This window comes from Schistocerca nitens, chromosome 8 (assembly GCF_023898315.1).
Source record: "Schistocerca nitens isolate TAMUIC-IGC-003100 chromosome 8, iqSchNite1.1, whole genome shotgun sequence".
In the NCBI taxonomy this organism is placed as follows: domain Eukaryota; kingdom Metazoa; phylum Arthropoda; class Insecta; order Orthoptera; family Acrididae; genus Schistocerca; species Schistocerca nitens.
This window is the reverse complement of record NC_064621.1, coordinates 605,718,243-605,732,980: the sequence shown is the minus strand read 5'-3', so window position 1 is coordinate 605,732,980 and position 14,738 is coordinate 605,718,243. Positions and strand designations below refer to the sequence as shown.

The window sequence follows — 14,738 nt, the reverse complement described above, 5'->3', positions numbered from 1 at the left end:
TTAATTGTGCAAAATACATACTGTCTTCAAGGGGTAAATTTTGTGTGGGAATTTTGCGGTCACATGAGCTTTAGTCAGGAACTGCACTGACTGTTTACCTGTTACCACTCTGGCAAAAATAGTGAAAATTGGAAGAATGTGAGAGAGGAGGAAACAGTTTAAGACTGAAAAATGCAAGAATTATGTGAAGTTGTTAGCTCTTGCAGCCTTGTATTGTAGATACTTTATGGAATGGAGCCTGCTAAAAGAGCTGAGAAAAGAAGAGCCTTGGAAGATACAAGGAAGGCAGAAAGATGTAATGGCAGAAGTAAAACTGTGAGAGTGGGTCGTTCCTGGATAGCTGACAGCAGAGCATGTGTTCGTGAAAGACACACTGTGTGGCACACAGTTTTAATCTGCCAGGAAGTTTCCAGTCACTGCACACACTGCTGCAGAGTGAAAATTTATTCTGAAAGATAAAAGTAGATTTCACATTAACAAAGAATGTATTTTGTTAATTATAAAGTAAGTTTGAGACATTCACCACGACTCTCAAGTTGGAACGTAATCACAGTTCACAAATAAAAGTTACCTCCAGTCTTGTTGTCACCAGTAAGGTGTGGAGACAATGCAAATATCTCGCATTGCAGTTCTAGATGAAGTGTTTTCCTGGTACCTTTCTCAGTTCTATCATTTAGTGTTAAGTGTGCATCTGTATTGTGTCAATGGTTGTGAAGAGTGCTTATGCAGTATACTGTTGTAATGGACTAGTACGAACTGAAAGGAAGATACGATGTGGAACATAGTGCCAGTAGAGGCAGCCTACTCCTCTTGAAAAGCAACAAAGGATCTACTGAGTTTTATGTCTCCATTCCTGGAAACTGTAAGGATGTTACTGATCCACACTCCACGACACAACTGCAGCTCATGATCTCACGGTCGCTTTCTCGCTTCCCAAGCATGGGGTCTCAGGTTCGATTCCCAGTGGGGTCAGGGATTTTCACCTGCCTCGAGATGACTGGGTGTTTGTGTTGCCCTCATCATCATTCATGAAAGTGGCGAGGTTGGACTGAGCAAAGCTTGGGAATTTGTAGGGGTGCTGATAAGTGCACAGTTGAGCGCCGCACAAAGCACTCGTCGTCATCCATGACACAATGTGGTGGTGCTTTGTATTTTAACTTTGGACAGTGACAATGACATTTTTATTGTATTTTTCGTAGAAATTTCAGCAAGTAAGTGAAGTACAATTTTGTTATCATCATACGAGGTGCATTCAAGTTCTAAGGCCTCCGATTTTTTTTTCTAATTAACTACTCACCCGAAATCGATGAAGCTGGCGTTACTTCTCGACGTAATCGCCCTGCAGACGCACACATTTTTCACAACGCTGACGCCATGATTCCATGGCAGCGGCGAAGGCTTCTTTAGGAGTCTGTTTTGACCACTGGAAAATCGCTGAGGCAATAGCAGCACGGCTGGTGAATGTGTGGCCACAGAGAGTGTCTTTCATTGTTGGAAAAAGCCAAAAGTCACTAGGAGCCAGGTCAGGTGAGTAGGGAGCATGAAGAATCACTTCAAAGTTGTTATCACGAAGAAACTGTTGCGTAACGTTAGCTCGATGTGCAGGTGCGTTGTCTTGGTGAAACAGCAAACGCGCAGCCCTTCCCGGACGTTTTTGTTGCAGTGCAGGAAGGAATTTGTTCTTCAAAACATTTTCGTAGGATGCACCTGTTACCGTAGTGCCCTTTGGAACGCAATGGGTAAGGATTACGCCCTCGCTGTCCCAGAACATGGACACCATCATTTTTTCAGCACTGGCGGTTACCCGAAATTTTTTTGGTGGCGGTGAATCTGTGTGCTTCCATTGAGCTGACTGGCGCTTTGTTTCTGGATTGAAAAATGGCATCCACGTCTCATCCATTGTCACAACCGACGAAAAGAAAGTCCCATTCATGCTGTCGTTGCGCGTCAACATTGCTTCAGCATTCGTGGCACCCACCTGGATGACACTTTTCGCATTTTCAGGTCGTCATGCAGGATTGTGTGCACAGAACCCACAGAAATGCCAACTCTGGAAGCGATCTGTTCAACAGTCATTCTGCGATCCCCCAAAACAATTCTCTCCACTTTCTCGATCATGTCGTCAGACCAGCTTGTGCGAGCCCGAGGTTGTTTCGGTTTGTTGTCACACGATGTTCTGCCTTCATTAAACTGTCGCACCCACGAACACACTTTCGACACATCCATAACTCCATCACCACATGTCTCCTTCAACTGTCGATGAATTTCAATTGGTTTCATACCACGCAAATTCAGAAAACGAATGATTGCACGCTGTTCAAGTAAGGAAAATGTCGCCATTTTAAGTATTTAAAACGGTTCTCATTCTCGCCGCTGGCGGTAAAATTCCAGCTGCCGTATGGTGCTGCCATCTCTGGGACGTACTGACAATGAACGCGGCCTCATTTTAAAACAATGCGCTGTTTCTATCTCTTTTCAGTCCGGAGAAAAAAAATCGGAGGCCTTAGAACTTGAATGCACCTCGTATTTTTATGTTTTCCAATGTTACTTAGTTGCTTCTATCTCCTTAGGATATGATTTATCTAATGCAACTACATGAAAAGCTGTTTTTATTGTGCCATGTGTGTTTTGCTACCTTTTATTTGTGAAGCATCTCCAGTGGCAATTTGTGATCTTCCTGCAGTTGTGCTAAGATGGTTTCCAAACATTCTGAGCATCCAAACTATCAAAGTAAAACTCCAGAATGGCAAATATACACTAATGAGATCGCAAATCACAATTGAAGATACTTCACAAATAAAAAGTGAAATTTGTATGGCACAATAAAAACAGCTTTTCACTTAGTTTCATTACATGAACCACATGCCAAGAAGTATATTATATATTGCAATGGGGTTTTATTTCTTTAATGTCCAAGATAATAAGAATATGATAAATTAAGATTTTTTAATAATTTGTCTTATGTGGCCTTATCTGTTTCTTTTCTGTCATTGCAGAAGCCTGTAGTATACAATGAAGTTCATTTGATGAGAACCAATGGAGTGTTATCTAGTTACATCCAAGCATTCTTTTGAAACTACAAATTGATACCACAAAGTTGGACACTTTATAAAGCTTTCAGAATTGTCACTGATGGTAATTCTTTGGGGATGACAACAATTTTCTTTGTAAGCAGTGTTTCTTTTATACCTATCAAGTGAAGTTTGCTGAACTGTATTGTTCCTTCTACCTACACTGTGTTGCAAGATACAAAACTAATAAATACTAAAAGTTTTATTTATAAATGGTAACAGATTGTGTGTGTTTCATGAAGAATTTGAAATATTATAGAAATTACTATGAGGTGTGTCCGGCAAGCAAGTGCTATTTCCTTCTACTGCCCTGCAGCACTAGTGTTGCAGTTCCATGCATCTCTCAGGTTCATTGTCTTTCCATTTGTTAGAGACCATTCAAAATGTTTTAAGACAGTCTCTGAGGTCACAGACTGTGAAGTGCATTCTGTAATATGGTTTTTGAACAAAAAGAATGTTAAGCCAGCAGAAATTTATCATCAGCTTTTAGACACTCATGGTGAAAATGTAATGACTGATGGAATGGTGAGAAAGTGGGAAATGATTCAATGTTGGACGAACCAGTGCTCATGACTAAGCACAGTGCGGAAGGCCTCCTGTTATCAGTGATGGTTTGGTTGAGAAAGTGAATGAAAAAAAAAATCATGAAAATAAGACTATTCACAATAAGAATGCTTTGTGATTAGTTTCCTAAAATTTCAAAAATCGTTTTGCTTGAGATTGTCACAAATTGTGTACTGTTGGTTTTCGAGAATGCTTACAGATGTCCACCAAATGAAGTGACTTGGCAGTGCTTTGAAATTTATTACCTGATACAATGATGAGGGAGACGAATTCTGAAACATAATTGTGATCGGTGATGAAACTTGGGTTTTAATGTCGCTCTAGAATCAAAAAGACAGACAACAGAGTGGAGGCAGTCATGATACTACACAAAAATTCAAAACATTGTCAGCACAAAAAAATGTGCACAGTGATGTGACAGACAGGGCATTCTGCTTGTTGAATTCCTTCTAAAGATGTGATACTGTAAACATTGAGAAAACTTCGGCATTGCTTCATTCGATCACCCATCGTAGTACAGTCCCAATCTCACACCTAACTACCACTTGTTTTTGAACTTTAAGTGTGATTTTGGAGGAAGGCGCTTTTGACAATGACAAGGCAGAAAACTGTGTGTAGCAAGTTTTGGTATGAAAAACATGTTTACTTACTTTACGGACATGCTTTGTAATATGAGACACAGAGAAAAATAAAAAGAATCTGTTAACGGAGTTACAGCTGTGTCACAGTAAATGGCAATGAAATCTATTATTGAGCTACTAACTGAATAATTTCCTATACATTCACCACAACCAATGAGCACTTCTTCCTTAACTTATGATCACCCCTCGTACACTAAACAAAACACTCTGTGTAGTTCTCCCTCCTGGCATCCAGTTCATAAGTAATGAGAATTCCATTAGATTTTGGGATTGAAGCCAAATAGTGTTGACTTCTTGCCTTCCTATTTCGCATGACAGCTTTCATCAGATGAGATGATATAACTGGAGATTATAACTGCATATCTACATCTATACCTTGCAAACCACCATGAGGCACATGACAGAGGATACATCCCATTGTACCAATTATTAGGGTTTCTTTCCATTCTGTTCACTTATGGAGTGCAGGAAGAACGATCTAATGCCTCTGTGCATGCAGTAATTATTCTAAACTTATCCTCACAATCCCTACGTGAGCGATATGCAGAGTTTTGTAGTATATTCCTAGAGTCATCATTTAAAGCCAGTTCTTGAAACTTTGTTAATAGACCTTCTCAGGATGGTTTACATCTATCTTCAACCAGCCCACTTCCTCCAGTATCTCTATGACTCCCCCACAGATCAAACAAACCTGTGACCATTCATGCTGCCCTTTTCTGTATATATCCCCTGTAAGTCCTATTTGGATGGGTCCCACATACTTGAACAATATTCTAGAATTAGTCACACGATCTGTGTGCAATCTCCTTTGTAGTCTGATTGCACTTCCCCCAGCATTCTATCAATAAAGCGAAGACTACCAGCTGCTTTACCCACAAATGGACCAATGTGATCATTGTGTTTCATATCCTTACATGGTTTATAAAAAAACTTCAGACTGTGGCACATGTTAATAACTGCTTGCTTGATTTCCTGTGTTGAATATTAGTTGAGCTAAGGCGCACAAATGCATCCTTAAAAATGCTGATTTGACACCTACTGCCATGAGCAGTAACAATTAATTTTATCAATTTGATGAACTGTGACCCATAATTCTATAGATGGCGTACATGCAATAATACCAATATGTATAGGTCAACACTCAATAGAGGGTGGTCTTGTAGCAAGAGCTACGTGCATGTACTGCCAAGTCAGTTTTTTGCATTAACTTACATCCAACTTCAGTCTTGCAGCCTCTTTGTGTTAATCAAAAACAAAAGTGCTGGCTTAATAAACATGTGTTCACCCTTTGTTGTCTTATGCAACATACCAAAAGTATTCAGCAGAAGTGAGAAGTAAAAATATTGTACACCTTGCTGAAGCCTTTCTAATGATGTTGGAATTCTTACTCATTTGCTAAAAAAAAAATGCTCCATAGTAGTTTTTGTTGCTGACAATAATAGTCTCTACTGAGCTGTGATATACACAAACTATAACATGTAATTATTTTGATGTCTACTTTGCCTAACTAAGGTTTGTAGTACTCTCGTGTGAAGATATTATTCAACAAACTCCCATCCACGAGGAAATTGGGAAACCCTGCCAGTTCAAAGGAAACTAAAAAACATTCTTCATTCACCACTCTTTCTACAGATTATCCAGTGTCAAGGATTGGAAAGTTCTGTTAGCAAAAGATGAAAATTAGTAATGTGACTTCACGCTTTCCCCAACAGATCTGTTGCAAATACGCTTCTTGGGTTTGCTGCCGGATCATATTATGTAAATCGCATTATTCATCATCAATGCAACTGCTCGACGACATGCTGCCATCACTGCTGCAAGGCGTGACTGATGATAATCACGCGGCAGAATCGAAATTTATCATGCCAGGAGCAGGCAACAATACGTGTGTGTGGGAAGACACTCATAGTTGGAGGAAAGCGGTGCTCCTGGTGCTCCCTTCCAGGCACCGCAGAAAGGCCGTACGCACATGCGCTATGGGCAATGACTGTGCTGCTGGACACTCCCGCGGTTAAAGGCTGACCTAAATCTCAGTAGCGCATTGCATCATGTAATGAATCGGGAGTTCTTATTTTCCCTGTTTTGATTTAATGGCAGCCTTTGTTGTATTCCAGGTGGCGCTTAGATGAAAACCTGCATCCCTGTTGACAAGACTGTCTGCCTTATGGATATGTATGGCCTCCTTAACAATACAGTCCCAGACAGATGACCCCGAGGATAAAAGCCTACGCCAACAGGCTGCAGTTCCTCCAAGACTGTACAGCCTACGTAAGATACATAAGGATGGGACTCCTCTTTGCCCAATAGTGAGTGACATTGAAGCTCCTACTTTCTGGCCAAACATCTTACTACACTGTTGGGACCTCTCATGGGGCAAGTGTGATCAACCATATCCAGAATTCATAGGATGCCTGAAGACCTTCAGCTACAAGCGTCAGACATTTTGGTTAAGTTTTGACTTTTTATCTTTGTTTATGAAAGTACCTCTGCAGGACTCATTAGAGCTTATCAGCAGCCAATGTCACCATGGCATTATTTGAACATGTGCTTACCTCAAGTTATTTCTTATTCAGTGCCCAGTATTTTGAACAAGTGGATGGTGTCATCTGAGTGCCCCATTGTGGCCTACTATTTTATGGAAGACTTTGAGCAAAAAGCACTGCAGTCGGCAAGTCTCAAACCTTCCTGTTTCTGGCAGTATGTAGACGATACTTTTGTGATGTGGCCACAGAATAGAGACGTTACCTGTGTTTCTCTGGCATCTGAACTCACTCCATTCCAATGTACAGTTCACAATGGAAGTGGAAAAGGATGGCATCTTACCATTCCTGGGCGTCATAGTCAAAAGAAAAGCTGATGGTACACTGGGACACAGTGTCTATTACAAATCAACTCATATGGAGCTATACTTGCAGGCCACAAGCTGTTGTCATCCTGCGCAACACAGCAGTGGCCTATGCTCTTTGTTGCATAGAGCACATGTAGTCTCAGATGCCGACAGTATACCAGATGAGTTACAACGCCTGTGAACGGTATTCCAACAGAATGGCTATTTTGATAGGCAGATGCATTCCATTCTAAGCACACTCTAAGCACAGGGATGTAAATGAATATGCGGAGGCACCCACTGCAACAGCATTCTTGCCTTATTTTTGCGGCATGTCTTAGAGAATGGAAAGGCTCCTCAATAAGCACGACATCAAGTGCGTTTTTGGCCACCAGATAAATTGATGAATTTACTGTGCTCGATCAAAGACCATCTTGGCCTTAGGAAATGTGGCGCATTTAAAAATCCCATGCCAATGTGGAAAATCTTATATTGGACAGACATGCCGAACCGTGCAAGAACGTTGCCTCATACACGTGGGGCAACCTGATAATTCAGTGGTAGTGGAGCACTGCCTGGACACAGGACATCGTATGCTTTAAGAACAGACAGAAATTTTATCCCCAACGTCATCTTTCTGAGACTGTGTTGTTAAGGACGCCATACTATCCATAAGGCGGACAATCTTATCAACAGGGAAGCGGGTTTTCAACTAAGCGCTGCCTGGAATCCAGCACTGGCTTCCATTAAATCAAAGCCGGGAAATTAAGAACTTCCGATTCATCACATGACACAACACACTACTGACACTACTTTAACCGCAGGAACATTCAGCAGAACAGTCATTGCCCATAGCGCACGCGCAGATGGCTTTTCCGCGGCTCCCAGAAGGGGGCACCAGAAGCACCGCTTTCCTCCAACTACGAACATCTTCCCTGCGCATGCATATTGCCTGGTCCTGGCACAATAAATATCGACGCTGCTGCGCGATTATCACCAGTCGCGCCGCCTTGCAGCACTGACGGCAGCAACTACCACCACCTGATGATGTCGAGCAGTTTCATTGATGGAAATATTGTGCGAGTTACACAATACGATCCGTCAGCAAACCCGAGAAGCATATTTGCAAGTAGTAATGTACTGTAAATAGGACTCAGCATTTACACATGTGGTTAATTACTGTATTTGAAAGATATCATAATAATCAACTAAATACTATGAATATCAATAGATGTCACCTACGTAATATAACTGAGGAGTCAGCAGTTTTCTCTCCAGTTTCAAAATTTCGCTGGCATAGACATTAAGCAGTATAGTGATACTTCATTGTTAATACAGTATAAAAAAAGTGTGATTCCCTTATCATTTGTTGCTGTACAGATTTACTCGCTCCATATTCTCTTCGGTAGGATCTAAAGAAAGCAATGACTGACTGACTGAACAAGTGCCCAATTAGTTCCAAACAGGTCTTCCTATGACATGCTCCCCCACTCCTAACAAGCAGCGAGAAAACACTTGTCTTATCACAGTACCTGATGGATACCCTACCTGCACTCCCTAAAATAGTATTACAGCTATGCTGCAGCTACTATGCTACGTTCTGTTTGGGCAAGGTAACTAACTAGCTGTATACTACACCAGTTGTGACATCAGGAGCAACTTTAATTCCTGGCACCCCCCTCCCCCTGCATCACAATCACACCCCCTTTAATTCCATTGAGCTGTGAAAATAGGAATTCTCTCTTTAGCACATTTTCTATGCCCTCTGTCCACCTGGCCTTAACCTTCACTAGTCATCAGTTTCCTTACTTCTAGCCAGTTTCCTTACTTCTAGCTTTCCATATTGATTCTTTTTCGTCGTAACTTGACAATTTCCTTTCATCATTCTGTTTTTCTTTTACACTGCCCCCCCCCCCCCGAGAGAGAGAGAGAGAGAGAGAGAGAGAGAGAGAGAGAGAGAGAGAGAGAGAGAGAGAGAGAGAGAGAGAGTAGGGGGGGGTTGTTATTTTTGCTTACAATTCACCAAAAAATTACATTCTTGTTTAGTGAAGAGTTAACCAATGACATGGACAATGTTATCTTCAACTTCCTGAGAACTATATCATGTGCATCTTTACACAAGCACTTGCAATCAGAGATGTGTGTGTTCCAGCTGTTAAATTCATGTGGATCACTGGGTTCTTTACACTTTTGATGAAAGATGAAAATGTCTGGAAAAACAGTGGTTTGATTGTGTTACTTGTTTTGAAATATTATATTAACTTTATGACTTTGGCTTCTTGCAGTTATTCTGCAAACCAGTAGCCGCCCAGCGGGAACTCAGACTGCATAAATCCGGAACAATTTACACCAACCTATGTGGATAACATGCTGTTCATGCTTTTGTGCAGCTTTGTGTTGTCCATAGTAGACATGGTATGCTCATATGACATTTAAAAATCTACTGAGTGAGGTTGCACAGTGCTTAGCATACTGGACTTGCATTCAGGACGACTGTGGTTCAAATGCACACCTGACCATCCAGTTTTAGGTTTCTATGATTTCCCTACATCACCCTAGGCATAGTGGGACGGTTCCTTTGAAAAGGCACAGCTGTTTCCTTCCCCAGCCTTCCACACAATCCGAGCGTGTGCTCTGTCTCCAGTGGTCTCAACGGAGTGTTAAACATTACTCTTCCTGTCTTATTTTAAAACGTACCTCGGAAACTGTCACCAGGTCAGCTATAGTTTGTCTTTTCATAATTATGTGATTTGCAGAGATACACTTTTCTGAAATGTTCCACTTCTGTGGTTATTTCAGTCTTTGAAAGTATTCTACAATAATCAGCTGAATTTTGCGGTACAAGGTGATAATATTTCAATATCTTGATAATGTTGTATGGTGCTGAAGACAATGTAACCACAGGACAAGTAAAAAGTGTAGGATATGAAATAACAAAACTAGTCCTGTTTTGCCTTAAAACAAAGGTAATTAAACAGAAGCAGGAGTAGGGAGTGTACACATGCCAGGGCAAGAAAACTATTTCAGAGGAACATTGTAATCAGAAGCAGTCTGCAAAACACTTACTATACATAACTGGGGAGGAGGAACAATGAATGCCATTAAACTTGATAGAATCACCTCTTGAACTATCTCTGTTACCAATTGAAACCTCATGGACTGACAACACAAAACTGTTCTCCATTTTCACAATTGACACTAAGCAATTCTCAGACAGATGTCCAGGAAAAAATGAAATTACCATATGGCCTTGTTGGCTGAGAGGCCCCACCCGGGGAATTTCAACTGTCAAGTGCAAGCCTTATTTCAGTCGACACCACATTTGGAGACTCGCATGCAGGTGATGAGGACAACACAACACCCAATCCATGAGCGGAGAAAATCTCTAACCTGGCTGAGAATCGAACCTGAGCCCATTGCAGGGGAAGCAAGTGTGTTACCATTCAGCTAACCAGGCAGACAGCTGTCAACAATGAACTGTACACAGTACATTATTGAAATTCTTTATATGATCCTTGGAATAATCTAGCTTACCAAATACCAAGTCATAATAAAAATGTCCCATTCTTTCTTGGAAATTTGTAACACTTATCAAACCACCCTTGTACATTAAATCCAGCTATTTTCTAACAAGAATATCCCAAAATCTCAATAAATAATTTTTTGAAGAAAATGGCTGCAGTAAGAATACTGTATGACACAGGTACCCACTCATGTTGATACGACCTCTTCACGAAATATAGTATCCGCAGGTTCTATATGCTGGTATGAACCTTCAACAAGACTTCACCAGCAAGAAATCATGAATCCAAAAAATTCAAAAGCAAATTAAAACCTGTAATTATTCTTCCAACATACTATCTGATTATATCTATTTAGATTCTAGGAGTTAAGATTTCTCCGACATGTCAGCCAAGTAGCCTCATTCTTGTAGCTCTTTTTTCCAATTTAATTTTATTAAATTTACAATTAGTAAGCACAAATAATTCACATAAATTTAACAATAGTTCATTAGTAATTAAGCTTAACATCTGTTTCATTTTGTTAATGTATACCTTTTGACTAACTTTGCATCCCAGGTTTCTCCATTATGAGAACCACAGAACACAGTGAGTGAATGAACAATCAAGACATTGAACAAAAAACTCAGGAACAGTAAACAAGAATTTGATAAAGAAAAGACAGATGACTTGTCCCCATGCTCATGTATGGGACTGAATATGTAGTCCTTTCTCAAGAAACAAAACAGTAAAAATACAGGTACAAGAAATGAAATTTCATGGAAAAGAGTGAGCAGACCACTCATCAATATTGTTCCTGAATGTTTTATATCATCTATCCACCTACCACTAGAATTCAACTGACATCGGTGGAACATTAAAGCCCAATCTTCTGTCTATTGTCATAACTTCTCATGAAATCAGTATACTGCAGCAGTTTCTTGGTCCATCCACCTCCATACCACATTTATTGATCAATATGAGATTCTGTTGCCGTCACTTTTATACCCTGTTATTCAGTCTTCTACCAATTTCTCTAAGCAACCTTTAGTTTTTGCATTGGAATTCCATGTCAAAGCAAAATCAACCAATACAATACTGTATCATTAATAATGTATAATGGAAAGTCTTAATGCTGTGAGCCATAGAAGCACTTTCACTGATGCAGTTAACAGGTAACCATGCAATTAAGGCAGAAAAAGAAAGAACACAAAATTCAGAGCCCTCAGGAAAGTGAAAGGCTGAGTATGCAACGAGTACTCACCATTACTAATTATGATTCAGAATAATCTTCTGAAACAGTGTGACACTAGACAATGGAATCCTTTAAAGACAACTTGAAAAGAGCCCTTAGCCAAAAGAGACTCCTTTTCGTGAAACAGGCCATGAACTCATGCAGTACATGTTACCACTGACTTTCTTTCAAAGGTAGTATGTGCTGCACTAAAATCTACTGTAACAGAGTGCTGAAGGGTGGGGAATTAGGAAGGACTGGTTTGTTACCCGAAACTATGCCCCCTAAGTAAGTAAAATTTCCAGTATGAACACAAAGGTATCTTCAGAACACTGGTTTCCTTCTCTGCATACTTTGGTACTATTGCCTCAAACTTTCAAATCACATTACAAATCTATATCTGGCATTCAGCAATCAGTTGGCTGGTTGCAAGTTTTCACTTGACTAATATCACTGTGTACATTATCTTCTTTAAATAAATATATCAAACTGAAGTCAGTCTTATAGATAGAAGGTGGTACAGACCAAAGAAACTGGTGCAGGACTGTTGTATAAGCATGCATTGCTACATTGCAGTGCAATGTATTGCATTCCCAGTGAACGGAATTCATTAATTTACCTGAAAGCAGCAACTAATTGCTCTTTTATTTACAGTTTCACCTCTCAAAGAAATATATACCTTTATGATTATTAGAAATAACTGACACGTTGTTGAAACCTTTGCGCTGTTCATTAAATAGAAACTAACAATCTCAGCTGATTTTTTCAACACTTATTATAAATTAAAGCAATATTAATTCCAGAAAGTTGGGCCACTTCAAGGAAACATCTTTATTTACTTACTTACCAAATTTCTTGAAGACTTGTAAAGAAAATATTTAGAACAGCTTAAGAATAGTAAATTTTGTACAATACCCTTTTGAATGGCAACTGTTACAGTGTGCATTCATAATTAGTATGCCACTTATTAACTGTCAAGTATCTTGGTTATCATTAAATATATTTCTTCAGTCTGAAACACTTGTGACAATGGTATGTACGAAAAAAATCAACTTATCACAATAGGAACAGAAATTGAACTTAAAACGCTAGTGATTGTTCTTTACATATTTCCCATAAACCACTAGAATGTGAGTGGTAGCTTGTACCTTTCACACTATACTGTGTATCATTTTGCATCCTGGAATTTCAATTATGAGTAATAATTTGCTTACTTTTTCTCTTCAGGTATCTGCGTAATACTTACATATTTATGAACCCAACAATAACATGAAGGGAAAGTAATAAAAATGGAAACACTTCAGCACTTTCGCCTTGGTGTTTATACACTTAGCTATGCTATGCTTAATCTTCTGCACTGCTGCACTCCATGCGAAGAAAAACAAGCTTTTGGAAGAAGTGTTACCATCGCCAACACTTTGAATAGTGGTGGAATATGTTATTTTCAATGCTAAAAATACAGAACATTGTAAGAATCATCCACCAGAGTGGGAAACCTCTGGAAATGTCCTGTAATGTGGCTTGAGTACATGTAGATTAGAACAAATTAATGTCATTCACAGACTAATTCATGCATTAAAATTATTAGCAACATATTGCAAGATTCGTGGATGAACTGAATTTATGTCATTTGAGCATGTAGGATTACATTTTGTACAATAAATATACATGTTTCTTCATTCCACTGTAAGCTTTCATCGCATAAATTGAGTTTGTTACTGCATAGGACCTACCAACCATTACTTATCATCAGCTCCTCCCAACCCAGAGCTGACAGGCACCACTTTTTTCCCCGGCAACAATGTAAAATCAATTGTACCCCCACCTGACAACATAAAACTACAAATTGCTTTCGCTTACCAGGATAAACCATATCAAGTTGTATCCTGGCTGTCCATCATACTTATCACAAAAGGTTTTTCTCTCCGAGATACTGATACATAATACTCTAGGAAAACATTAACACATTCTTCAGCTGGAGCAACCGAGCACTGCCAGTTAAGGTTATAATTTGCATTCAAAGTTATGGATCTTAAGGCACTTGGGTTTCTGACAACTGCTTATGCTAATAAGACATATGAGCAATGTTATGTGCATAAACTATTGAGGATATCTATAAAACACAGTAAATGATATGAACTTTTCCATTAAAATAGCTTGAGATAAAAGCATTTCCAATTCCAAATGACAGAAGTGTCATACTTACACCAGGCTGTTACACCAAGCATAAACCTTCCAGGCTGCTTCATTCTTGTAGAATTCCTTTAAATTATTTTAGAGTTTTTGTTCTCTCTCCCTAGTATTGGTGTCAAACATAGCACATCCAAACGTTCATAATGAATGTTCCAGTGTGATGGGTCATCTACCCTTTAACTGTATCGCAAGATTAGTTCATGGAGGGGAAGGGGCTGTGTGTTTCCTGCCTTGCTACTGAATGTGTTCTGAAATTTACATATACCAAAACAAAAGTGTTTCCCCCATCTTCAAATTTATAGAATGAAGCATAAATCCATCATTTCTCTGAAATATAATCTGATACCAGGACATTACCTCAATGGAGTAAATGATTAAACTTATTTCTGCACAGCCACTAAGCTTACACATCAGAATAGGAAAAAACCACATTGCAATGTTATACGTAATATTTGCCAAAATAACTATAACTTAATGTAAGACATTTTCCTCCAAAAAAGTCAATCTCAAGTGCAACTTTGTTGTAATTTTCTGACAATATTTCGGTTATCTACATTGTGTATATGATTTGTGAATTCAGTTCAATACATTTCCAAACTAGCAATGATGGAAAATAAATTATAAAGAACACTGGATAAGCAGAGGGATGCTCATACTGTAGACACCTTTATATTCTCAATTAACAATGCATAAACAAATATCAAAGTT

At 39.3% G+C, this 14,738-nt stretch overlaps 1 protein-coding gene across 3 annotated transcripts in view; it reads left to right on the top strand.

Moving 5' to 3' along the window:
* LOC126199301 (serine/threonine-protein kinase ULK3) overlaps positions 1–13,495 on the top strand; it is a 106,215-nt gene extending 92,720 nt beyond the window's left edge. Inside the window, exons 9-10 of one of the 3 annotated variants that reach the window (XR_007540146.1) lie at positions 2,997–3,167; positions 13,065–13,495. Coding sequence is in view for 2 of the 3 variants with exons in the window: in XM_049936136.1 (XP_049792093.1) it covers positions 13,065–13,093 (29 nt within the window). In the remaining variant the exon portion in view is untranslated. Of the gene's footprint in view, positions 1–2,996; positions 3,262–13,064 lie in introns of those variants that run through there. The other 2 variants (XM_049936136.1, XM_049936137.1) reach the window with 2 other exon arrangements.
* The last annotated feature ends 1,243 nt before the right edge of the window (positions 13,496–14,738 follow it).